The sequence below is a fragment of the Schistocerca serialis genome, chromosome 10 (assembly GCF_023864345.2).
Source record: "Schistocerca serialis cubense isolate TAMUIC-IGC-003099 chromosome 10, iqSchSeri2.2, whole genome shotgun sequence".
Classification (NCBI taxonomy): domain Eukaryota; kingdom Metazoa; phylum Arthropoda; class Insecta; order Orthoptera; family Acrididae; genus Schistocerca; species Schistocerca serialis.
This window is the reverse complement of record NC_064647.1, coordinates 84,083,324-84,108,234: the sequence shown is the minus strand read 5'-3', so window position 1 is coordinate 84,108,234 and position 24,911 is coordinate 84,083,324. Positions and strand designations below refer to the sequence as shown.

The window sequence follows — 24,911 nt, the reverse complement described above, 5'->3', positions numbered from 1 at the left end:
CCACGGATCTGGCCGACTGCGAACGGGGCCCATCGAGCAGGCAACGGCAATGCCAACACCGTGAGTTATCTTATCAGACAGATCACGAATGACTTAATCAATACAACCTGACAAAGAAGATGTAAACATGACCTAAGGAGTTATACAGAGGCCAATCAGTGTGATGGAAAGGCTAGTGAGGTAACCTGGCCATTGGGAGGCAGGGAGGGAGAAGAGGGTGTGGAGTGAGCGAAAGACCAGCATTTTCGGAACCCAACAGGAGCACAATTTATGAAAATTTAAGCATTTTGTGACAATTTCATGCAAATTGGTTTTTGAAATTTGTGGAAACTTTCCAAAAGTGCCGTTCATTTCCATGCATTTTCTCATTCACTTCCTCAACCAACCCATCAATGACAACAGAAGGCTGCCCACTCCTCACTTCCTTACGAACACTGGTTCGTCCATCATTGAATTCTCTCACCCAGTTTCTCACCATTCCAGTCATTACATATTTGCCTCAAATCTCTAGACATGGATGATGAATTTAAGCTTGTGTTCGGAAATCATATTATAGAACACACTTCGCAGTCGGCGGGCTCAGATCTTCTGAAGTATTTTCACCAATCACTAACAAATGCAAACACAACACAATCCAGCTGTAATGGTGTCAGTGGAAAGACAGTGAACCAGAGAGAGAAGCACGAGTGTGCAGAACTGTGACACTAGTGCTGCTGCAGCAGCAGCAGAACAAAATGGTATTTTTTATTTGGACACACCTTGTATTACATTAATAAGAAGGTCCCAGAATGTTTTAGAAATGTGAAGATCAATTAAAAATTTTTGGAAACACCAGGACTCTCAACTACTTTCCACTTAATTCAATGCCCTATGTTTGTCTAAACCTTTGTGAGCTTAGTGTTTTACCCATTCCACAACTATGGACAACCCATTCTTTACATACACTGGTCACATGGTTTATATCAATTTGAGCTGCAAAAGCTTGCCCGAGGATGATGCAAGGTCTAAACTAGTTGCAACAAAAATGAGTAGTATTTAATAGCAGTTTTTGCTGACATATAAAAAGACGCGTGTGTATGTTGCTAATATTCATCCTCTATATTTTCAACCTTTCCGCTCCAATCCTGCTACTTACATCCATCATTACGCACATTCTACTTACCTCCACACACCTCCCAGTGTATAATTCTTTCTTTAAGGCACTGTTCTGCAGCTTCCTAAATTGTTCACTTTTGGCTGCAGAAAGAGACACCATCTGCCGCTCATCCTGCTCCTTGGCTGAAGAAGAGCCTGACTGAAATAAATAGAATAGAATTTATATGATCAGTTTCAGTTAACACAGAAAATTCTTTGTATTTTGTGAGGTAACGGGTGAGTTGAGGCGCCCTGGAAATATTCTAAGTTCGGAGTTGGCGTGGCCGCACAGGCCGCTCGGCAAGCCGGGGCCCGGCAGTAAACATGTGGTGCTGAATGTTAGCCGGACAAGAGGGTAGCCCCAGCGCAGGGTCCAGGCCGAGCACGTGGCTGGGAATTCCTTGGTGACACTGTGTCGATGAAAGAGACTTGTATGCTGGGAGTGCCAAAGATGGCGGACTTCGCGAAACCATCATGGCAGACATTTCACAGTTCATATAGAAATTAATAGTACCCAGATGAATCATGATACCTCAAAAAGAAACATGTACTTTGCTATTATTTGCATGACAATTCTGATGGTGTAATCAGATTTTCAATATCTTTATTAGTTTAAAGTTTAGTATCTGATGATAAATTATACAAGTACCACCCAGCAACGAATTTCCAAAATCAAAAGGTTCATAGGATTCTGTCGATCAATGTGTCTTTAGAAAGCTATTAGTGTAAACCTAAATTGTTATAAATTGCAGGGATGTGGCTTGAATAGTACATGAGTTATTGGAGGTCAAAGTGGCCGATTACTATCGATCGCGTTAGCCCATAATTACTCCACAGTTACGCGAAAAAACGGTAGCAGCATGCTTATAAATATGCTATTCATGAAGAAATTGATTAAATATTTACAGTGTTTTAGAAAGCACAGAGACATTAGGCTACTGGCCTACCTTTTGTTCTATTCCTTTGAAATATGTTTATTTAATTTGTTTAGGTATTTAATAATGTGTGCTAGAGTGTGTTTATGGTCCAGCCATAGGAATATTTATTTAATTTCAAGTTATTTAAATGTGAATCCAGTATTTAGAATGTGTTTCATTATGTTTGTGAGTGAGCGTTGGCTTGAAGACAGGGCGGGAGCACTCTAGCCAATAACAGGATCGTTTCTGGACAGGACACGGGGAGTGCTGGACAGTAGGGTGTGATGGATGCATGGTCGCTTGAGAGACTTGGAGTGTGGAGCAGCTTGCATGTGGTCCCGAGAGATAGAAATACTTCAGCGTGTGGACTTGGGAACTTGTGTGATTTCCAAGGTTTCTACAGTGAAGATGTATGCATTCAGAAGTGAATATCTCATGAACTATGTTGTCATTCATAACTAATTACGTGCAGTAGGAATCTACTGTTTCCCTTTTATTCAACTTATATTTTATTTAATTGCTGGACCATTGACACCAATAAGTGTTTTGCAGAAATATACCACATTCTCAAAAGTACTTCTACTATTGTACTTATCATTTAAAGTCGTTAAGATAGTACCAGCAGATTTTATTTATTGCAATCTTTTATTTATAAATTGCTACGTTACATTCGCGATTGTCGAGTGATAGGAACCTTCGACCATTCGATTCACGTGCATATTCATATTGTATACTGTAGACTCAGCAGTGTTTGGCTTGTAATGTGGCAACTATGTATCCCAGCCCCTAAACAACGAAACCAGCCAAAACGTTTAATATTTCAACTCTGAGTCGGAGGGTACGTAGTTGAGGGACATTGCATCATTTAATTTAATTTGAAAGCCTGCAATCTGTTAGTGCTCGACTATAACAGTCGATGAATTATTTTCTTAAATTTGGGATGTATATGTTTATCTCAACTACCTTTTAATCTGTAGACGACTTGCCCTGCATCATTCAGAACCACACCACTCACAGTGTGGGTAATGCCTATTAAATTTAAAAGTATTACCTACTGTTCAAAATAGGTTTTCTGTATTTTAGTTATTTAGAATGATTCACATCCTTGAACATCTCCTCACTATGGACTGGTTGGTCGATTTGTGGGAAGGGAGCAAACAGCGAGGTCATCGGTCCCGTCGGATTATGGAAGGATGGGGAAGGAAGTTGGCCGTGCCCTTTCGAAGAAGCCATCCCGGTACTTGCCTGAAGCGATTTAGGGAAATCACGAGAAACCTAAATAAGGACGGCCAGAAGTAGGTTTGAACTGTCGTCTTCCAAACTGCGAGTCCAGTTACTATGAATGTATCTCTAGAACTGAATGAAATCCGCTTACAGCCACATAATTTTATTTCTGTGCAATGTGTTTTGTGGCTGAATGCAAATTTTAATCAAACTGAAATGTCAATCATAGTCATGGCCACACACTTTTCAATCAACAGTTACATCTACCTATTCATCTAAATCTATACTCTGCAAACGACTGTGAAGTGCATGGCAGAGGGTACATTCAACTGTACCAGTTATTAAGGTTTATCCCTTTCCTTTCATATATGGAGCACGTGAAGAATGATTGTTTGAATCCCTCTGTGGATACTATAATTATTCTAATGTTGTCCTCATGATACCTACATGAAAGATATGTAGGGGGTTTTAGTACATTCGTAGAATCATTATTTACAGTCTGTTCTTGAAACTTTGTTAGCAGACTTTCTCTATCTTCAAGAGTTGCCAGTTCAGTTTCCAGCATCTCTGTAATGCTTTCCCACATGCTGCCCTTTTCTGTATACATTCAATATCCCCCTTTGGACCTACTTGGTATCACACACTTGAGCAATATTCTAGAATGGGTCACACAAGTGATTTGTAAGCAATCTCCTTTGTAGACTGATTGCACCTCCACAGTACTCTACCAGTACACTGATGAGGTCTGCCTCTTCTATTACCAACAACTGAATCTAAGTGACCATTTCATTTCATGTTGCTGCTGCTGTTGTTGTTGTTGTCGTCGTCGTCATTGTTGTCAGTCTGAAGACTTGCTTTGCTGTGTCATCTGAACAAAACACAGCCAGGACAAAAGCACTACTGGCCCAAAGATTTTTTTTTTCTTTTTTTTCTTTTTTTTTTTTTTTTGGTTTTAGGGCGCAAAACTTCTATGGTCATTAGCGCCCAGCCCGTGACGTAGAAAACAGGAAAAAAACGAAATTTAAAATCAGCAGCAATGGAAACAAAGTCAGAAAATTTGAGGAACTAAAGGCAGAAGGAATGCTTAAAAGTCCACTATAGAAAGGGGTTAGGCCCAAAGATGTGAGCTGGTGCCAGTGCCATAGAAACTCGCCACTTGCGCCAGTTCCACCAGTGCCACAGGCGGCACTGACGACGAAGATATCGACTTTGCCTCGGCCAACTGCCAGCCGGGCACAATATGTCAATGACCGGATGACAACAGACAGAAGCCTACTTGGAAGACAGAAGAGCAGCTCCTGCCCACTTGGTTACAGATCATCGTCCAGGGCTGACTTAGACAGGGAACATCGTTTAGTGAACTTAGAAGTGAACAGACAGTTGTAAATTGCATTTGCTATGTACTGTGAAGTTTACCTACAATTATTTGCACTTAGCCTTTGAGGGTACTTTGTTTGTGTTGTATTACAAGTGGTGTTGCAGACTACACTAGTCAACAAGCTACAAAGATAAGTAAACCCTTTAACTCATTTGTGTGACTGTTACTAATTTGTTGGAGTGTTGTACAACTTTAGTTCTCTATCCTGTTCCCCGACTCTGGGGTATGGCTGTGTAATAGTGGCAGAGGGAAATTGTCTTAGCTGCGTACTACACCAGAAGCTGTTTCATGAACTCAAAAACTCAGCCTACTGTAACAACAGTGGCAACTCGGCCTCCATAGCAGTATTGACAAGGCATTTTCAAAAGGCTTGATGCAGCTCTCCATGCTACTATATCCTGTGTGAGCCTCTTTATCACCAAATAACTACTGCAACCTATATCTTTCTGAATCTGCTAACCATATTCATCTCTCGGTCTCCTTTTATGATTTTTACACCCCACACTTCCCTCCAATACTAAACTGGTGATCCCTTGATGTCTCAACAGACCCCTTACTTTGGTCAAGTGGTGCGCAAAATTCTTGCTCCCCCAATTCTATTCAGTACTTCCTCAATAGTTATATGATTGACACATTTAATCTTCAGCATTCCTCCGTAGCACATTTAAAAATTTTCTATTCTCTTTTTATCTAAACCGCTTATTGTCCATGTTTCACTTGCATACATTGCTACACTCCAGACAAATACTTCAGAAACAACTTCCTAAAAAACTTTTAAGTGTCTCATTTCCTAATCTGATCCCCTCAGTATCACCTGAATCAATATGACTACACTCCATTATCTTTGTTTTGCCTTTGTTGATTCTCATCTTATATTCTTCTTTCAAGACACTGTCCATTCCATTCAACTGCTCTTCCAAGTCCTTTGCTGTCTCTGACAGAATTACAATGTCATCAGCAAACCTCAATGTTTTTATTTCTTCTCCCTGAGCTTAAATTCCTCCTCCTAATTTTTCTTTGGTTTCCTTTACTGGTTGTTCAATGTAGACACTGAAAAACACTGGCTACATACTACAATCCTGTCTTACTTCCTTCTCAACCTCTGTTTCCCTTTCCTGTCTCTTGACACTTATAACTATCACCTGGTTTCCATACAAATTTTAAATAGCCCTTTGTTCCCTGTATTTTATCCATACCACCTTTAGAATTTGTAAGAGAATATTCCAGTCAAAAGCTTTCTCTAATTCTACAAATGCTATAAATATTAGTGTGCCTTTCCTTAACCCATATGCTAACATAAGGGGTCGTGTCAGTATTGTCTCGCGTGTTCCTACATTTCCCCAGAATCTAAACTGATCTTCTCCAAGATCAAGCTTCTACCAGTTTTTCCATTACTCTGTACAAATTTATGTTAGTCTTTTGAAACCATGACTTATTAAACTGATAGTTCAGTAATTTCCCCACCTGCCAGCAACTGTTTTCTTTGGAACTGGAATTACTATATTCTTCTCTAAGTCTGGTATTTCACCTGTCTCATACATCTTGCACAGCAGATGCAAGAGTTCTGTCATAGCTGAGTCTCCCAAGGCTATTACTAGTTCTGACAGAACATCGTCTATTCCTGTGACCTTATATCCACTCAGATCTTCCAGAGCTTTGATAAATTCTTGTCCAGTATTGCATCTTCTCCAGTATCGCATCTTCCACCTCATCTTCATCTACATCCACTTTCCTTTTTATAATATTTCTCTCAAGTTCATCTTACTTGTAGAAGTTGTCTATATACTCCTTCCACCTTTCAGATTTCCCTTCTTTGCTTAGGACTGGTTTAACATCAGAGTTCTTGATATTAACACAGCTGCTTCTCTTCTCCCAAAGGCCTCTGTAATTTTCCTATAAGCGGTATCTATCTTTACCCTAGAGGAAAATGCTCCTAAATCCTTACATTTGTCCTCTAGCCATTCCTGCTTAGTGATTCTGCACCTCCTGTCAATCACATTTTTTAAATGTTTGTATTCCCTTTCGCCTGCTTCATTTGCTGCATTTTTAAATTGTCTCCTTTCATCAATTAAATTCAATACCTCTTGTTACTCCAGGATTTCTACTAGACCTTGTCTTTCACCTATTTGATCCTGGGCTGCCTTCAGTATATCATCTCGTCTTTTCCCCTGTTCTAGTCAACTGTTGCATTCTGAAACCTTCCAGCGTATCCAGATCCCTTACACATATACAACCTTCTCTCGTGATTCTTATACCAATTGTTAGCATGATTAAATTATGCTCTGTGCAACATTTTACCAGGCAGTTTCCTCTTTCATTCCTTTCCCCCAGTCCACATTCACCTACTATTTTTCCTTCTCTTCCTTTTCCTACTATTGAATTCCAGTCCCCCTCCACTAATAAATTTTCATCTCCCTTAACTATCTGAATAATTTGCCTTATCTTATCATACATTTTCAATACCTTCATCATCTGTGGAGCAAGTTGGCATGTAAACTTTAACTAAAGTGGTGGGCATGGGGTTTGTGCGTATTTTGGCTATGATAAGGCATTCACTGTGCTGTTACCTGTAGTTTACCCATATTCCTATTCTCTTATTCACTATTAAACCTACTCCTGCATTACCCCTATTTGACTTCGTATTAATAAACCTCTATTCACCTGACCAGAAGTCCTGTTCCTCCTGCCACCGAACTTCACCTATTCCAACTATATCTAGATTCAATCTATCCAGTTCCCTTTTTGAATCCTCTAACCTATTTGTTTAATTAAGGGATGTAACATGTTCCGATCCGTAGAACACCAGTTTTGTTACTCCTAATGACAACATCCTCCTGGGTAGTCCACACCTAGAGATCTGAATGGGGGACTATTTTACCTTTGCAACACTTTACCCAAAAAGGATGTTACCATCATTTAGCCATACAGTAGAGCTGCATGTCCTTCGGAAAAATTATAGCTGTAGTTTCCCCTTGCTTTCAGCACAGCAAGTCTGTTTTGGTTGATGTTACGAGGTCAGATCATCAATAATCCAAACTGTTGCCCCTGCAACTACTGAAAAGGCTGCTGCCCCTCTTCAGGAACTACAAGTTTGTCTGGCCTCTCTCAACAGATACCCCTCCATTGTGGTTGTACCTATTTTGTGTCACTGAGGCACACAAGCCACGCCACCAATGGCAAAGTCCACGGTTCATGGGATGAACTGTTACACCCAGGCATTTGATGAATTGAATGATTCTAGTTGTGACTTCTCAGTATTAAAGTCTTAGGATAATACGGTTTTTTGTTTCTTGAGGAACACAATTTTATGTTTCTGAACATTTAAAGCAAGTTGCCAATCTTTGAACCACTTTGAAATCTTATCAAGACATGAACAGCTAGGATCCCAACACATTACCCTGGGGCACACCCAAAGTTACTTCTACAGAATATTATGTATCTAATCTAATCATTGAATTTGGTTACTAATGAACCCACTGAGCCACCAATCCTGTCAGATGCAACTTCAAACTTATATATATCACATATTTCTATTTGGTTTTGCTTATTAACACTACAGATTTATGTTCAACAATTTTAAGAAATTGACAAATAGAGGGGAGGAACTGAATAAAAGGTGAGTGGCTAGCGTTGAGAGGTGAAATACTAAAGATTGCAGAGGATTAAACAGGTAAAAAGGCAAGGCCTAGTGCAAATCCTTGTGTAAACAGGAGATGTTCAGTTTAATTCACGAAAGGAGAAAATATAAAAATTGCAAATGAAGCAGGAGAAATGCAATATAGCCACCTAAAAGGAAGTGTCAGAAAATGCAAAATGGCTAAGCAGGGATAACTATAGGACAAATGCACAGCTGAAGATGCATGCATGACTAGGGGAATGATAGATCCCACATATACCAAAATTAAAGAAAGCTTCGGAGCGAGAAGCAGTTGTATGGATGTAAAAAGCTCAGTACTAAGCAAATAATGGAAAGTTGACAGGTGTAAGGAATATATAACAGGACTATACAATCAAAATGAACTATAAGACAATATTATACAAAAGGAAGTGAAAGTAAATGAAAATGAGTTGGGAGAAATGATTATGGAAGAAGAATTTGATTAGAGTACCGAAAAGACCTCTGACGAAAGAAAGCCCCTGAAGCAGACATTTCCCAGAATTATTGAGCATAATGCAGGATATATAAGACAGCCAAAATACACTCAGACTTCAAAAATGTTCCAGAGAAGGCAAGTGCTCACAGGTGTGGATGCTACAGAAACATCAGTTTAATAACTCACTTGTGCCAAACACGGACACAAATTATTTACAAAAGAATGAAAAAAGTGGTAGTTTTCGACCTCTGAGAAGATCAGTTTGGGTTCTGGAGAAATGTAGAAACACACTGGTCCAATGACTTGTCTTAGAAAATAGACTGAAGAGACGCAAAAATTACACTTATAGCCATCTTAGGCTGAAGCTCTTCTGTCTGTGTTTGCTTCAAATACATTTCTTTTCGCATTGAGCAAAATACAATATTTTCTTTTCCTTTATTTCCCAGACATATTTTGTTGAAGTTTCATCATCGTCATCATCAGTGGTGTTTCATTTTCCTTCTATTAAATAGGAAAAATGCTCTGTCCTACTTATACACACATAAATTTGTACTGTGATGACAGTATTTACAAATTTGAAAAACAAATGAAGTTTGTATAGCTACTGTGTTACAACATACTGTGGTTTTCCTGCGTTTTTATGTTCTTTATTGCACTTGTTTTCTTTCACAGTTTGTCATCTGGAACCATATAGAACTTAATGTAGAGAAGTTATTTACTTTGAAATTTTACGACTGGAAATGTTACGGTCAGGCCAAACATTAACTAATTCTATGTGGAGCAGAGACAGACAGTTGCAAAAAATCACACACACACACACACACACACACACACACACACACACACACACACACACACACACACACACTTACTTCCACACTGGTTAGTTAACGTCAGGGTCAGGCATAATCGTAACATTCCCAGTCGTAAAATTTCAAAGTAAACAACTTTTCTACATTAAGTTCTATGTAGTAGCAGATGACAAACTGTGAAAGAAAACAAGTAGCATTTTTAGATTTAGAGAAAGCTTTTGACAACTTTGACTGTAGTCGACATGGGGTAAGAAGATCTCCGACAGCTGGCAGTGCTGTTATCACCTTTCAGCTGTGAAGTGCAAAGAGCTGCAGGAGAAAACAATAGTGTTTTATAGAGCTCCTGCAATGATGAGGTGTTGCCACAGAGACATTTACAAACTCACGTTATGTCACTGGTGCGACTGGCCCACTGTAACTATCGGGGATCTTCTGATGCCATCTCGACTACAGACTTCATTCTTTGAAATTCTGAAGGAGAACATGAGTAAAATGTAGTGAGCGGAAAGTTAGTCACAACTTGTGCAGCAACCAGACTACAGTTATAAGAGTTATAAGACAGATGGGAAGCACTGGTTGAGAAGGGTGTGAGGCAGCTTTGTAGGCTTCACCAATGTTGTTCAGTCAGTACACAGAGGAACCAGTAAAGGAAATTGAAGAGTGATTTGGAGAGGGAATTAAAATTCATGAAGAATAAATTAAAACTTTTGAGGTTTCCTGATAAGACTAATTACGCCAGAGATGGCAAAGGACTTGGAGAAGAGTTTATAAGATGAATATTAAAGGTACAATGAGGATAGTTAAATGTCATTGAATCAGGCAATGCTGGGAATGAGGTACTAAAAGCAGTAGACAACTTTTGCTACTTGGGCAAAAAAATAAATGATGGCCGAAGTAGAGAGGATATAAAACACAGACTAACAATAACTAAAGCTTTTTCAAAAAAAGGGGTGCTTTGTTAATATCAAATATAAAGTTAAGTGTTAGGAAATCACATCTAAAGATCCAGAATGAGATTTTCACTCTGCAGTGGAGTGTGCGCTGATATGAAACTTCCTGGCAGATTAAAACTGTGTGCCCGACTGAGACTCGAACTCGGGACCTTTGCCTTTCGCGGGCAAGTGCTCTACCATCTGAGCTACCGAAGCACGACTCACGCCCGGTCCTCACAGCTTTACTTCTGCCAGTATCTTGTCTCCTACCTTCCAAACTTTACAGAAGTTCTCCTGCGAACCTTGTAGAACTCCGCTGCAGAGTGAAAATCTCATTCCAGAAACATCCCCCAGGCTGTGGCTATGCCATGTCTCCGCAGTATCCTTTCTTTCAGGAGTGCTAGTTCTGCAAGGTTCACAGGAGAGCTTCTGTAAAGTTTGGAAGGTAGGAGACGAGATACTTGCAGAAGTAAAGCTGCGAGGACCGGGCGTGAGTCGTGCTTCGGTAGCTCAGATGGCAGGGCACTTGCCCGCGAAAGGCAAAAGTCCCAAGTTCGAGTCTCGGTCGGGCACACAGTTTTAATCTGCCAGGAAGTTTCACATCTAAAGATATTTGTCTGGAAGGTAGCCTTTTATGAAAGTGAAATGTGGGCAATAAACAATTTTTAACGAGAAGAGAGTAGATGCTTTTGATGTGTGGCACTACTGGAGAATGCTGAAAATTAATTAGCAGATGTGGTTACTAATGAAGAGATTTTTAACTGAACTAGGAGGGAAAAAAAATCGGAAATAGAGATAAGCGTGGGGGCAAAAATTTTGGGAAGAGACCAAGGCTTGATTATTGTAAGTTGGTTCAAACGACGTAGGCTGCACTTGTCATGCAAAAATTAAGAGGCAAACACATTGTAGACTAGTGTGGAGGGCTGCAATAAACCAGTCTTCAAGCTGGCCATGACATGAACATTTAAATTATAGATTGAGCAGCAGGCAGTCACATAAACAGAGACCTGAATGTGGTAGCTGTAGGCAGGAAATTTTTCTTCAGTAAACACACCAGTGCCTACCTGTTTTCTGACGGACACATGTTTGTGACAGAGCCACTACAGTCCATTTGTTTATGTGCCTATTACTGCTAGACACATCCACTATACAGTTAGTGGTTACAAAGGGAAATTTTCCCAGTGTAAGTGCCACAGCTGCATCATATTTACAAATAATAACATTTTTGTGAATCAGTTATTTGGGGCATCATGATTTATTCGACTATCAAATTCAGCCCGGTAGCCATTTTCAAACAGTTATGAAATGCCTTAGACTTTGTGTGTGTAAAATAAGAAAAAAAAAAAAAAAATATTTGACATTGATGTCCAAGTTCTGACACAATGGTTGTTCCATGTTAGCTGTGAAATGTGAGTCAAGGCACTGCGTAACATTTACACCAGCCTATTGTCATCAATTGTAACATGACAGAAGGTTGGCTGGGTGTGAAGAATGTAGTTCTCTGCAGAAGATGGGGTGGACATGCAGCAGCAGAACCATGTCCCAGTGAGGACACAATAACTTCTTTATTACTACGTTACTAATTTATAGAACTTGGACCCCACTATGTAATTGGTTGTGGACAGGCAATTAAAAGGTCTTTAATCAATCCAGACAATTCATATAGTCATTTGAGTGTGTTTCCATCTTCACACAGTATTTGAGCATAGTAATGGCAGGCAAGATACATAGCGTAAGGTAGAAGTGAGCTGCTCGGGACACAGTGCGCCGAGCTAGGATCTTCGGTATGCCGGCTTTGTGCTTACAGCGACGGGCAGGCACTGCTTGCGGCACTCTGCAGAGGACAAGGTTTGTGACGTTTACCAGGACAGCAGGCCACGGTGTCCCAGTTGTACGTTTACGGCATTGCCCAGAGTCACAGTGTGGACATATGCTGAAGAGAAGCGGTTGGCTGCCCGGCCTATGCAGGCAAAGGTCCATCATTCATGGCCCAGTGGCAGCAGACTCACTGTGGCTCCTCTGACTGACACAGCCTGGATGTCACATACTGCCCAGCTGTTCAAATGCTGACTGGCTAGTTCGAGCAGACTTAAATGCCGTTACAGCTCACCGACTTTGTGGGTGGGGCAACATTAGTGTATCACACCAAATTACCTAGAATGAAGGCAATGACAGCTGTCTTAATTGGCAACAGGTCATGTTGCAGTTTGTCCTGGATACTGCCCCAGTTTCCCTAGGTAGATAGCAGTGACGTGGAAGACGTGAAAATGCTCTCAGCTTGAGGGAAGTTGACTGGCACCTGGCTGACTCCAGTACGTGGCTTATTTACCATCCTTGTGCTCTGTTGCTATCTTAGTGCTCCTTTTAACTTCCTCCCTTTACACACCAAACTGTGAAAATAGGCACCAACAGATGATGTCACAGCACCCATTAATACTGCTAGTCAAGTCCGACAACTAGTGTCTAATGTTCCTCCTTAGGTAGGTGAAGAAACTTGTGCAAGACATTTGGATATCAGTTTTACATACCGTAATATTCTTACTTCAGATTTCTGTGTCATAAATCTTTTCTGACCTTAACTGCAATTCTCCAGAAGATTAGGTTATAATGTCAAATCAGTGATGAGCTCATCAGAAGTGGAGCATAAGATGTGAATAGCCACTGTAGGGGATAAACCGGCTGTGAGCTCAATGATGGGACAGAGTATGTAAAGCAGATTTGCCTCTAGGGCATTAAATAGGAACCCTATAACAACAGAGCGAAGAGGGAAGCTGCCTACCGACTGTTTTCAACAAAATTCATAGTAAATCAACTTGCTGTAAAGCAGTGCATTATTTAAAATATTAATTTCTTAGTAACACCTACAAGAGGGAAAAGAACTTACTGGGAAATGACTAAAACACAAGGGTTCTACAAATGGTGTATGTGATCGAACACACTATAGTAGGCCCTTGTAATACAAAATTGGATACATCAAAAACTCAGTTAACCCTTACTAGTTATTCACTCCCTGCCAACTTACACTGAAAAATCTATTGTTTAAACTGAATTTCTAATTCTTACTACAAATTAAAATTTGGTCCTGACATTACATATTTCAAATCTTATTCTTTGTTTGAAATGAATAAGTACTGTTATAACCTTTAATAACTAATAAATTGCGTGGATACACAAAACTAGGAACAATAGTGGGTTACATGCTATTCACTCCGTATCTGTCATTAGACTGCCGTGCTGTGACATGTGGCCGGCGCCGTTCATAGTCAGGTGGCGCTCCCGCGCTCGGCCGGGCTGCGGAGCGCGTCTATCGGCGATTTCGTGTCTGACGTAGCGGCACTTTTAAATCTCGTGGCAATGTCACAACACTTTCCCCCCCTTGGAAAAAAAAAAAAACACTTCCTCGGAGACACGGACAATGCGGAGACATCCATGGCCTCTTGGGAGGCCCCGAGAAGATCCCGCGGAGAAACACGAGAGTATGGTCGAAAATGGCCAGGATGGAAGCTTGCGCGTGGAACGCACCTCCTGGACGAGATGATGGGGGAAAACTCCAGAGCAGCATCCATAGCTGTCGTGGACCTGGGGCTGTGCCCCAGCGAGATGGGTCCCGGAGAAGACGGCGTCGCGACTGGGGCCGGTTCCGGCGTACTCAGAAGCGGTAGCGACGTCGGCTGCAGCAACACGCCCGGAAGTTCGGCAGCAGCGACAGGACTGGCTTCTCGGACTGGTGGAGACGAAAGAAGGGGCGGTGGCACCGGCGTGGCCACCACTCGTGGGCGCATCTGGTCGTAATGGCGAACAACCATGCCGTCGTCCGTACGTATTTCACAAGGCTGGCGGCTGCGAAGAGCCTGGACCACCCCTGGAATCCATTTAGGGCGAGATCCATACCCTCGTGCCCACACGTCGGCGCCCACCGGGTATTTTCCCGCACGAGGGGACACAGTACAAGGCCTGACAGGGTGAAGCAGATGCAGTAGAGTGCACGGTTGGCGGCCATGCAAGAGTTCAGCGGGGCTGCAATCACCCAGAGGCGTGAAGTGATAAGAACTCAGAAATTGCAACAGAGCGTCATCTGTGGAAAAATCACTAAGGAATTTTTTCATCTGGCTTTTGAAAGTGCGGACAAGGCGCTCGACCTCCCCATTCGATTGCGGATGGAAGGGCGGTGCTGTAGCATGATGAATCCCTTGTCCAGTACAAAAATCACGAAAGGCTTGCGAAGAGAACTGAGGGCCATTGTCGGTGACAACCGTGGATGGAAGACCTTCTAGCGCAAAGATTTTGGACAAAGCCAGCGTCGTCGCCGCAGTGGTGGGCGACAGACATCGAACAACAAATGGAAACTTCGAGAAGGCGTCAATCAACAGTAGCCAATAAGTGCCGAGGAAGGGGCCAGCAAAGTCAGCGCGCACCCGTTCCCACAGCTGCGCCGGATTAGGCCACGAAGAGGGCATAGTACGAGGTGCAGCCAGTTGTTGAGCACACTGACCACACGCAGCGACCATGTGGGCGATGTCCGAATCAATACCGGGCCAATAAACGTGCCTGCGGGCCAGGGACTTAGTCCGAGAAATCCCCCAATGGCCTTCATGCAATAGTTTGAGAACATCTTTGCGAAGAGAGGCCGGCACCACGACCCGTGGAGATGCGCCATCCGTGGCCAGAAGTACAACACCCTCACGAACGGACAGACGAAGGCGCAAGGCATGGTAGTTGCGAAGGGGACCCGATGCCTGCGCCTTGGTCCTGTCCGGCAAACCCCATTGAACAAAACCGATCACCTGACGCAGGACCGGGTCCCGCGCAGTAGCCGACGCAACCTGCGAACCTGTAAGTGGAAAACCCTCGACCGTACGACGTTCTTCCTCATCAATGTGGAAACAGAGGAGTTCATCTCGATCGAAAACCGGGTCGGGGCCCATCGGCAAACGCGACAACGCGTCAGCATTGGCATGCTGGGCCGTGGGGCGATAGTGAATTTCATAGTGAAAACGAGACAAGTATAAGGCCCAATGTTGCAGGCGGTGAGCTGCCTTATCTGGAAGCGACGCCGAGGGGCTGAACAGAGAGACCAGCGACTTGTGGTCGGTGATGAGGTGAAACTTCGAACCATACAAAAAAAACGCTGAACTTTTTTAGAGCATAAATGATAGCGAGCGTGTCCTTTTCGATTTGAGAGTAACGCTGTTGGGCATCGTTGAGGGTCTTGGAAGCGTAGGCGATGGGTCGTTCCGACCCGTCCTCATACCGATGGGCAAGAACAGCCCCTAGGCCATACTGTGACGCGTCAGTCGCCAGAACCAAGTGCTGACCCGGACGGAATGTGGCAAGACAAGGCGCCGACTGCAAATGAGCCTTCAGGTGGACAAAAGCCTGCTCACACTTGTCGGACCAGCAGAAAGGAACGTTTTTGCGTAACAGCTGATGCAGAGGATGAGCCACCGCCGCCGCGGAAAGAATGAATTTGTGATAATAAGCAATCTTGCCTAGAAACGCCTGAAGTTCTTTGACCGTAGACGGCCGGGGTAGAGCAGTAATGGCTGCAACGTGCTGTCGTAGAGGACGTATACCCTCACGGGACAAGTGGAAACCAAGATAAACAATGGAGGGTTGGAAGAACTGTGACTTGTCCAGATTGCACTTCAACCCAGCCGAATGCAGAACCCGAAACAGTGAACGCAAATTGCGAAGGTGCTCCTCAGCGGAGGCCCCCGTGACAACAATGTCATCCAGGTAGTTGATGCAGCCGGGAATGGAGGCCGTGAGCTGTTCCAAAAACCGCTGAAAAATGGCCGGCGCACTAGCGACGCCAAATGGTAACCGCTGGTACTGATACAACCCACAAGGAGTGTTGATGATGAGAAATTCCTTGGAAGACACATCCAACGGCAACTGATGGTACGCCTCCGATAAGTCAAGTTTGGAGAAGAACTGGCCCCCAGCGAGCTTGGTAAATAACTCCTCAGGACGGGGAAGAGGATAAGTTTCAGTGAGGCTCTGAGCATTGACAGTGGCTTTAAAATCACCGCACAATCACAGACTCCCGTTTGGTTTAGAAACCACCACGATTGGCGATGCCCATTCGCTGGAGGTAACAGGAAGGAGAATCCCTGAAGCTGTTAACCTGTCTATCTCAGCCTTGACAGGCGCACGCAACGCCATCGGAATAGGGAGTGCCCGGAAAAACTTAGGGCGAGCTGTAGGTTTAAGAGTAATGTGGGCTTCAAAATCCTTGGCCCGACCCAGACCAGGAGAGAACACGGACGAGAATTCAGAACACAATCCATCCAGCTGTTGATACGGAATATCCTCAGATATGAGGTGCACATCATCATCAATGGAGAACCCGAACAACTGGAAAGCATCATAACCGAACAGGTTTTCCGTGCCCGCATGATCCACCACATAAAACGTGAGGGGCCTAACAACAGACTTGTAGGCAGTGGAAGCATCAAACTGGCCAACGATAGGAATTTTCTGTTTATTATAAGTTCGCAGATTTCGCGTAACTGGAGACAAGGGAGGGGAGCCCAACTCCAAATACGTGCGAGAATTAATGAGAGTTACTGCAGAGCCAGTGTCCACTTGCATGCGAACGTCTTTATCCAGAACACGAACAGTAACAAACAACTTATTTGTTTGAGAAAGCACACAGTTAACATCCATGTCCGATGCCTCGCCCTCGTCGACAGGAACTTTAGGGGACTGACACACAGAAGCAATGTGGCCTTTTTTCCTACATGAATTACACGTGGCCCAACGTTTTGGACACGTGGCCCTGTCATGCTGTACGAAACAACGTGGACAAGAAGGAAGTGCGGAACGAACCTGCTTCTGTGGTTGCTGTTTTCGCTGCGAGTGTGGTGGCCCAACGCGACGTTGTTGACGCGAGTGAACCGCCGCCACATCGTCGGTCCCCTGGGAAACAGGCAAATTGTCCGCGTCGAAAGTGGTCTGTACAGCGCCCACATCACACCACGCGTCTATTTGTTCACCAGCAGTGTGAGACACTTCAAGAGATTGAGCGATGCTTAGAACTTCCGACAACGATGGGTTTGGCAGTTGTAAGGCACGTTGCCGAACTTCTTTATCAGGAGCAAGCCGTAGAATAGCGTTCCGAACCATTGAATTAGCATAAGACTCATGATGAGTGTCCGTGACAAACTGACATTTCCTACTCAGACCGTGTAGTTCCGCCGCCCAAGCCCGGTAAGATTGATGGGGCTGTTTACGACACCGGTAGAACGCCACGCAGGCGGCAAAGACGTGGGTGTTTTTTCGGTAATAGTTAGACAATAATTCACACATTTCTTGGAAGGACAGAGAGGCAGGTTCCCGCAGAGGGGCTAACTGAGATAGCAGCTGATAGATCCGTGGGGAAATCCAAGATAGAAATAACGACTTACACATAGGAGCGTCGACAACGCCGAAAGCCAAGAAGTGTTGCCGCAAACGCTTCTCATAATTCTCCCAGTATTCAGCGGCCTCGTCGTAAGGAGGGAATGGAGGCGGAGAAGAGGAAGACAGACGATGAGTTAGCGACGTCGACAACGCCTGAATAGCAGCCGTCAGCTGTGTTTGCTGTGCCTGAACAGCAGCCGTCAGCTGTGTTTGTTGTTCAATGAGCGCTTGCATAAGCTATTCCATGTCAGCCCCGACACGAACACACAATGCCACAACGCAGGAAAAAAAATATCCGACCTCGTCGCCAAAAAGTGTTATAACCTTTAATCACTAATAAATTGCGTGGATACATAAAAGTAGGAACAATAGCGGGTTACATGCTATTACTCTGTATCTGTCATTAGACTGCCGTACCGTGACATGCGGCCGGCTCCGTTCATAGCCAGGTGGCGCTCCCGCGCTTGGCCGGGCTGCGGAGCGCCTCTATCGCCGTGTTCGCGTACTGACGTAGCGGCACTTTTAAATCTCGTGGCAATGTCACAACAAGTACGTACATACATAGTGCTGTCCACTACAGTACTTTCTGTTATGCATTTCAAATAATTTTTCTCAATAATGTACTGTACAGTAATTCTATAACAATGGCCCAATCGTATGTTTGCTGCTCACATGTCACTTTCATAGCAAAACACATGAGTGGGGGAGAAAGGATTTGATCTGTAGACAACACACAGCACGCAACACGTGACAGTCCAGACAGCTCTAGTACTCAGTTTGTGAACAGTGAATGCATTCTTTTCCTTTTGCTCCATCACTCTCAATATGCCTCAATTTTTTGGTTTGTGTGTTCTGAGGGTGGTTATGGTGTTTTCAGAAGAGGCATAAGATTGGTGCTGCTGTGCCCGTGGGGAAGTACACAGAGTAAATAATGAAGATGCCCATGACGGGCAAGGGAATTTCAATCCAAGTTCTCTCATATGTATCACCCAAAACATCAAGTTTAATATGCATGAATCTGACATTTTCTATAACTTTAAGCCTGAAGGAGACACTATAGATGAAGAACAAAAAAATGTTCTGGAGGGAAATGAAGCAAAGGGAGACTTGCATCGTAACTCAGACAATTCTTGAGAAGCACTCAAACTATTCGTCATCGAAGAATGAAAGATCTGCCACACCACAATGAGAATAAAAATAAAGCATGGATGACCCAGTCTCTCTTCTGTAGCTGGCTCTTAAAGGTTCAACAATAAGTGGCTGTGAGGAAAAGTATTTTGTTAATTTTGGATCACTGCTCGGCACATCTGTTCGACCACCTGGAACTTCCGAGCAAAGAAATTGACTTCTTACTAGCTAACACCAAGAGCCATCTGCAGCCACTGGATCAAAGAATAAAGTTCTTCAATCGAGCATAATTACAGATGCTGACCTGTTAAGGCAACCATCAGTGCAATCAAATTACAAGAAACATTTCTGTGTTGGAACGTTCGCAAGCTATCAGCAACATATCAAGAGCTTGGTATGAAGTTACAACAGAGAAAATCTGTTTTAGGAAGACCTGGACAGCAACCGACAATTCCCTGGAACAGAACAGGAAACCAACAGTCCAACATCTGAACTTACTCATGATGTAGATACAATTTTGGATTTGATGCCGCTCTTGTACAGGCTTACAACATTTGGTGCCCTCTTGTACTGTCAGAATGGAAGAATGGCAGACTGTAACATCTATACTGCTTAAGAACCAGACATCGGTTCTGCTGATGATATGGAGGAGAACGATAATGCTTTACTTCTGAGAAAGATATGACACTGCCACACCACTTTGAAGTTGCAGCTGCAGCTGCTGGTCTCTAGAGATTTGGTGCCACTTTTCTGAATGTGGTGTCTTCAGAGTGTGCCAAAATATTACAACTAGCAGTCCCAGAAATAACAATTAACCATTTTTTCTGGTTCATATTCATGTATAAAAGTAAGACATGTAAAAGATAAGAATTTTTGTAAAACAAAATCTGTACTGATTAAAACTTGCCGTGTTAAATAACAGTCCATTTTAGTGTTTCTTAAGATTATCAGCTGTTGTGTTACAAGAGGCACGAATTCAATGGATACAATACATCTGTACTCTGCAAACCACTGGGAGGTGCACGACAGAGGGTACGTCCCATTGAACAAGTTATCAGAGTTCCCTCCTGTTCCATTCACGAATGGAATGCAGGAAGGATGATCGAATGCCTCTGTGCGTGCAGTAGTTATTCCAATCTTATCCTCACGATCCCTACGTGAGCGGTACCTAGGGGATTGTAGTACACTCCTAGACTCACTATTTAAAGCCAGTTCTCGGAACTTTGTTAACTGACTTTCTTGGGATAGTCTACGTCCATCTTCAAGAGTCTTTCAGTTCAGTTCCTTCAGTATCTCTGCGACACTTTCCCACGCTTCACAAACCTGTGACCAGTCTTGCTGGTCTTCTTTGTACGCATTCAATATCCCCCGTTAGTCCTATCTGGTATGGGTCCCACACACATCAGCAATATTCTAGAACTGGTTGCACGAGTGATTTGTATGCAATCTCTTCTGTAGACTGACTGCACTTTCCCCGTATTCTACCAATCAACCGAAGTCTGCCACATGCTCGATCCATGACTGAACCTATGTGATCATTCTATTTCATATCCCTACGAGGTGTTACACCCAGGTATTTGTACGAGTTGGCTGATTAGTTTTGTTAATTGGAAAATTTTATATTCCTGAACATTTACAGTGAGTTACTACTCTCTGCACCACTTTGAAATCTTAACAAGAACTGCCAACTCCAGCATCTCAGGCAAGAATGCAACATCACGTGGGATGTATGCAGCAATCTGGAGGGTTGGGGAAAGTGAAGAGGAAGGGGAATGGCAAGGGATAGTAGCGTACGGGTCAGGAGAGAGACAAACACTGTCTGGTGGAGTGTACAGGGATTAGACTCCAGGCGCATGAGCAGGAGGTTGCAGGGAGTCGGGGGAGGGGGGGGGGGGAGGAATGAACAAAAAATGAGAAGAGTGGGGAAAGACAAGTGGATGCACTGGCAGAGGGCAGCAAATAAACAGGGTGGAAGACATGAATGGGGAGGAGATGACAGGACATAGGGGGTGGAAACTGTTGTGTGGAGGGTGTGGGGACAGTATGTTGCCATAGGTGAGACCACAATAATTACAGGTGTGGAGAATGTGTTGTTAAGGTAACTCCTATCTGTGCAGTTCAGAAGCCTGGTGGTAGACGGAAGGATTCAGATGGCTCTGGTAGTGAAACAGCAATTGAAACAAAATGTGTAATGTTCAGCTGCATGTTGTGCCACAGGGTGGTCTACTTTGCTCTCTACCACAGGCTGGCGACAGTCATTCGTCCTGGTGGACAGCTGATTGGTAGTCTTACCAATATAAAAAGCTGTGCAATCATTGCAGCAGCAATGGTGAATGACATGGCTGCTTTCACAAGTGGCCTTTCACCTGATGAGGTAGGATAAACCTGTGACAGATTTTGCACCTGCGTCTACCACAGGGATATAATCCTTGTGACAAGGGGTTGGGATTGGAAGTGGCATAGGGACATAGGGATGGACTAGGATGTTGTGGAGGTAGGGACACCACTTTAGGAGGGGTCGGAAGTATCTCGGTTGAATGTCCCACATTTCAGAGCACAATGAGAGGTAATCAAAGCCCTGGTGAAGGATGTGGTTCAGCTGTTCCAGTCTGGGGTGGTACTGGGTGACAAAAGAGGCACTCCTTTGTGGCTGGTTTTTGGCGGTTTTGGGATGATTGAGGTTGTGAATGGAGCTGGCATGGGAGATCTCTATCCTGAGAGTTTTAACAATCCTGCAAACATGTTTTCAACTCTGAGCAATTTTATGACCAACATCATGCCATAAAATCAGTTATCACAGTTGTATTAATAAATGAAAAAACACTGAGTGGTTTAATGCATTAAGATGTTTTCTTCAGCAAGCAATCTTTCTTTAATTCATTTACACATCATATTCTGTAAATTAATAAGTAAGGAGGGTCTTCAGGGATGTGGAATACCACGTTTCCTCTCTTTTTTCACGTTACAAAGATCATCATCATCATCATCATCATCATCATCTGGTAAACACATCTGAAGCGAAAACGTTTACACAAATATACTTGCACTAGATGACACAAATTTTAGTGTGTTTTAGGAAATAGCCTATTAGATTTGCAGTTTGTGGCCACCTTTAGGTATAGAGTAAATTAGCCCAATGCCCCCTTCCACTTATTTATTATCAAATGTCAAAATAAAGTCAATGTTTACTATTTATTTAGGAATGTCTGTACTGTACACTGAACACCCTGTATACTGACAAAAATTTTTTCCTTTTTTTTATTACAACTGCTGCTTGTTAACCATTAACAGACTTAATTGCCTTATTATATGAATTGAAATAAATTATTACGTCACTGTGTAAAATGGTATTCTTTTCTTTCTCACTGGTCATACCGGACTCGGGAGTAAGTTACCACAGCAAAGTATTTTCGCCATCTGTCCCTGTCTTGGGCTATTTCCTTCCATTCACCTTCAATACCTAGGCTCCTCAAATCAGCTTTCACATTGTCCTCCCATCTACGCCTCGGTCTCCCCACAGGACGTTTTCCCTCTAGGTGCCCTACCAGTACTCTGCGCGCTGCCCTGCCCTCATCCATTCCAGCTGCGTGACCCGCCCATCGCAGCCTACGTAATTTAATAATACTGATTATGTCAGGGCTAGAATAGAGTTCGTGAACCTCTTCGTTATGCAGTTTTCGCCACTCTCCGCTAATGTCATCCCTTTTTGCTCTGAAAATTTTCCCTCAAAATTTTGTTTTCAAATACTCGAAACGGTTTTTCATTTTGCACAGTGAGAAACCAAGTCTCACACCCATACAGCATAACTGGAAGAATAATAGTTTTGTATATTCTAATCTTTAAATTCCTAGACAATATCAGTGATGAAAGTAACCTATTCAGTGAGAAGTAGCGCGCATTTCCCGTCCGTAATCTCTTCTTCAGTTCGGATTCAATCTCATTTCTCGAAGTGATGTCCACGCCTAGATACTTAATATTTCCTGATCAGGGCGTATACGTGGACAAGGAAAAAAAATCCCGGACTAAAAATACACTTTATCCCGGGTGAAAATACACTTTTTCCGTCTTAAGTGACAGTATACTCTTCCTCGGAACTGTAAAACTTATCAATTTATCGAGATTGCTATGTGCTTTTGTAAGCCAGTCGTAGCTCACGTCACGTAATCTGGCCAGCCCATACAGCGGACATTCAAAGCATAGGACACATCATGTCGTCAGCCAATAGCATTATTACTGTTAAGTTGCGGGTACACACAAATAGGAAAAGTTAATGGTTTAAATCAATATACGTAGTGTTGCTACAAGAAAAGCAAAGCTTTCACAAAAAATATTGGTATCAACGATTAATAAGCTGCAAGAGAAGCTAAACTTTCACATATAACGTTGATCTTCTTTGCGCGTGTTACACTTTAAGATACATCACACAAATGTGCCAGTAAAATTTTTAATAACGACATAACTGTCTGATCTTCTGGGCTCTAAATTATTCTAAATGGTCATCCTCAAAGAGTTGATTTTTAAATGAGAGTCAAACGCTCTGTGATTAAAGAAATTCATCGCACATTGTTCATCTTGGGTAAAAGGAAATTTACTTTGAAAGTAACGTTTTTCACCAATCGCTCGCGATATTTTTCCGCGACCTATTAGAAAGAGGTTCGTTTCAGCAGTTGCCAGAGAGCGCCAGATAACAGGTGTCACAGCGCTTGCGCAGCTACGATAACATAAGAAGCCTGTATGTTGGTACGTGTAAAACATTAAATGATCTTACATTATGTCATAAAAGAAACAAGACATCAGAGGTTATTCCAAGAGCATTGGAATTTCGTGAACCATAATAATGTGCATAATTCAGTTTAAAGTGCACATTCTTACGTCCAGATTCGGTTGTAAATTTTCTTGGAGTACCAGTATTGTATTATTTCATTTTTGGTTCTTTATTATCGCATAATGCCATACTTGCAAGAAGACGAGAACATGCTCTTTTGAAATGCAGAGAACAGTTGAAACTAGCCAATAGTGTGGACATAAACACTTCGTTACAAATAAATTGACTGCCTCAGCGGAAAAGATTAATAAAAACCACATAGCCAGAAGTGGGAGAAGGTACTACATATATGCAACTCAACTGCGCATGAGCATGGGCCCGCACGCAACTGCTCACACGAATCCAATGTAAACAGTTGTGACGTTACGCTCATCGGAGGCAATTTGTTGTTATGAAGTGCTTCATAGTCTTCCTAAAGCCTTTGGCACATTTTGCTGCTGGCAGATGCTTGTGTGAGCACTGTGTTTTGTTGTACATGGCGCATTTCCTTTGCAAGTTTTATTTTAGTTTTTTCTCTCGTTCATGTTTTATTGCTGCAGTATTATTCTGCAGTAGCGGGATACTGTAATATCCTTTGAATATTATTTCTTACCAGTCAAAATAACAAAAATTTAACTGAAAACCAACAAAAAATCCCGGAATTCTAAAAAATTCCCGAGTTTTTCCTGGTTTTCTCCCGGATGAAAAAATTCCCAGGTTTTTCCCGGATCTCCCGGGTCGTATACACCCTGCTGATCTACTGCTGTTGGCATTCTAGTAGTAACCAGGTATTTGGTTTTGTCTTCTCTTATCCTTAGACCTACGTCTTCAGTAGCCTTGATTAACGCATTCGCATTTGCTGTTACAGATTCTTTCTTATCGCTAATGATGTTTAGATCATCTGCATACCCTAATATCTTAATATTTCCATTTAACTCCACACCCTCTGAATTATCTGCTGCCATTCGCACAATATATTCTAGGACTAAATTAAAAAGTAGCGGAGACAGGGCATCTCCCTGCATAAGTCCGTTCTTTATTACAAATTCTTCTGACTCCAATTTCCCAACGCGTACTGAATACC

At 42.8% G+C, this 24,911-nt stretch overlaps 1 protein-coding gene across 1 annotated transcript in view; it reads right to left on the bottom strand.

The window, feature by feature from the left end:
• The window catches only part of LOC126424803 (uncharacterized), a 154,076-nt gene that overhangs the window by 100,990 nt on the left and 28,175 nt on the right, over positions 1 to 24,911 (bottom strand). The window contains exon 2 of the mRNA XM_050087593.1: positions 1,163 to 1,294. Within this exon, the coding sequence (XP_049943550.1) occupies positions 1,163 to 1,294 (132 nt within the window). The remainder of the gene's footprint in view (positions 1 to 1,162; positions 1,295 to 24,911) is intronic.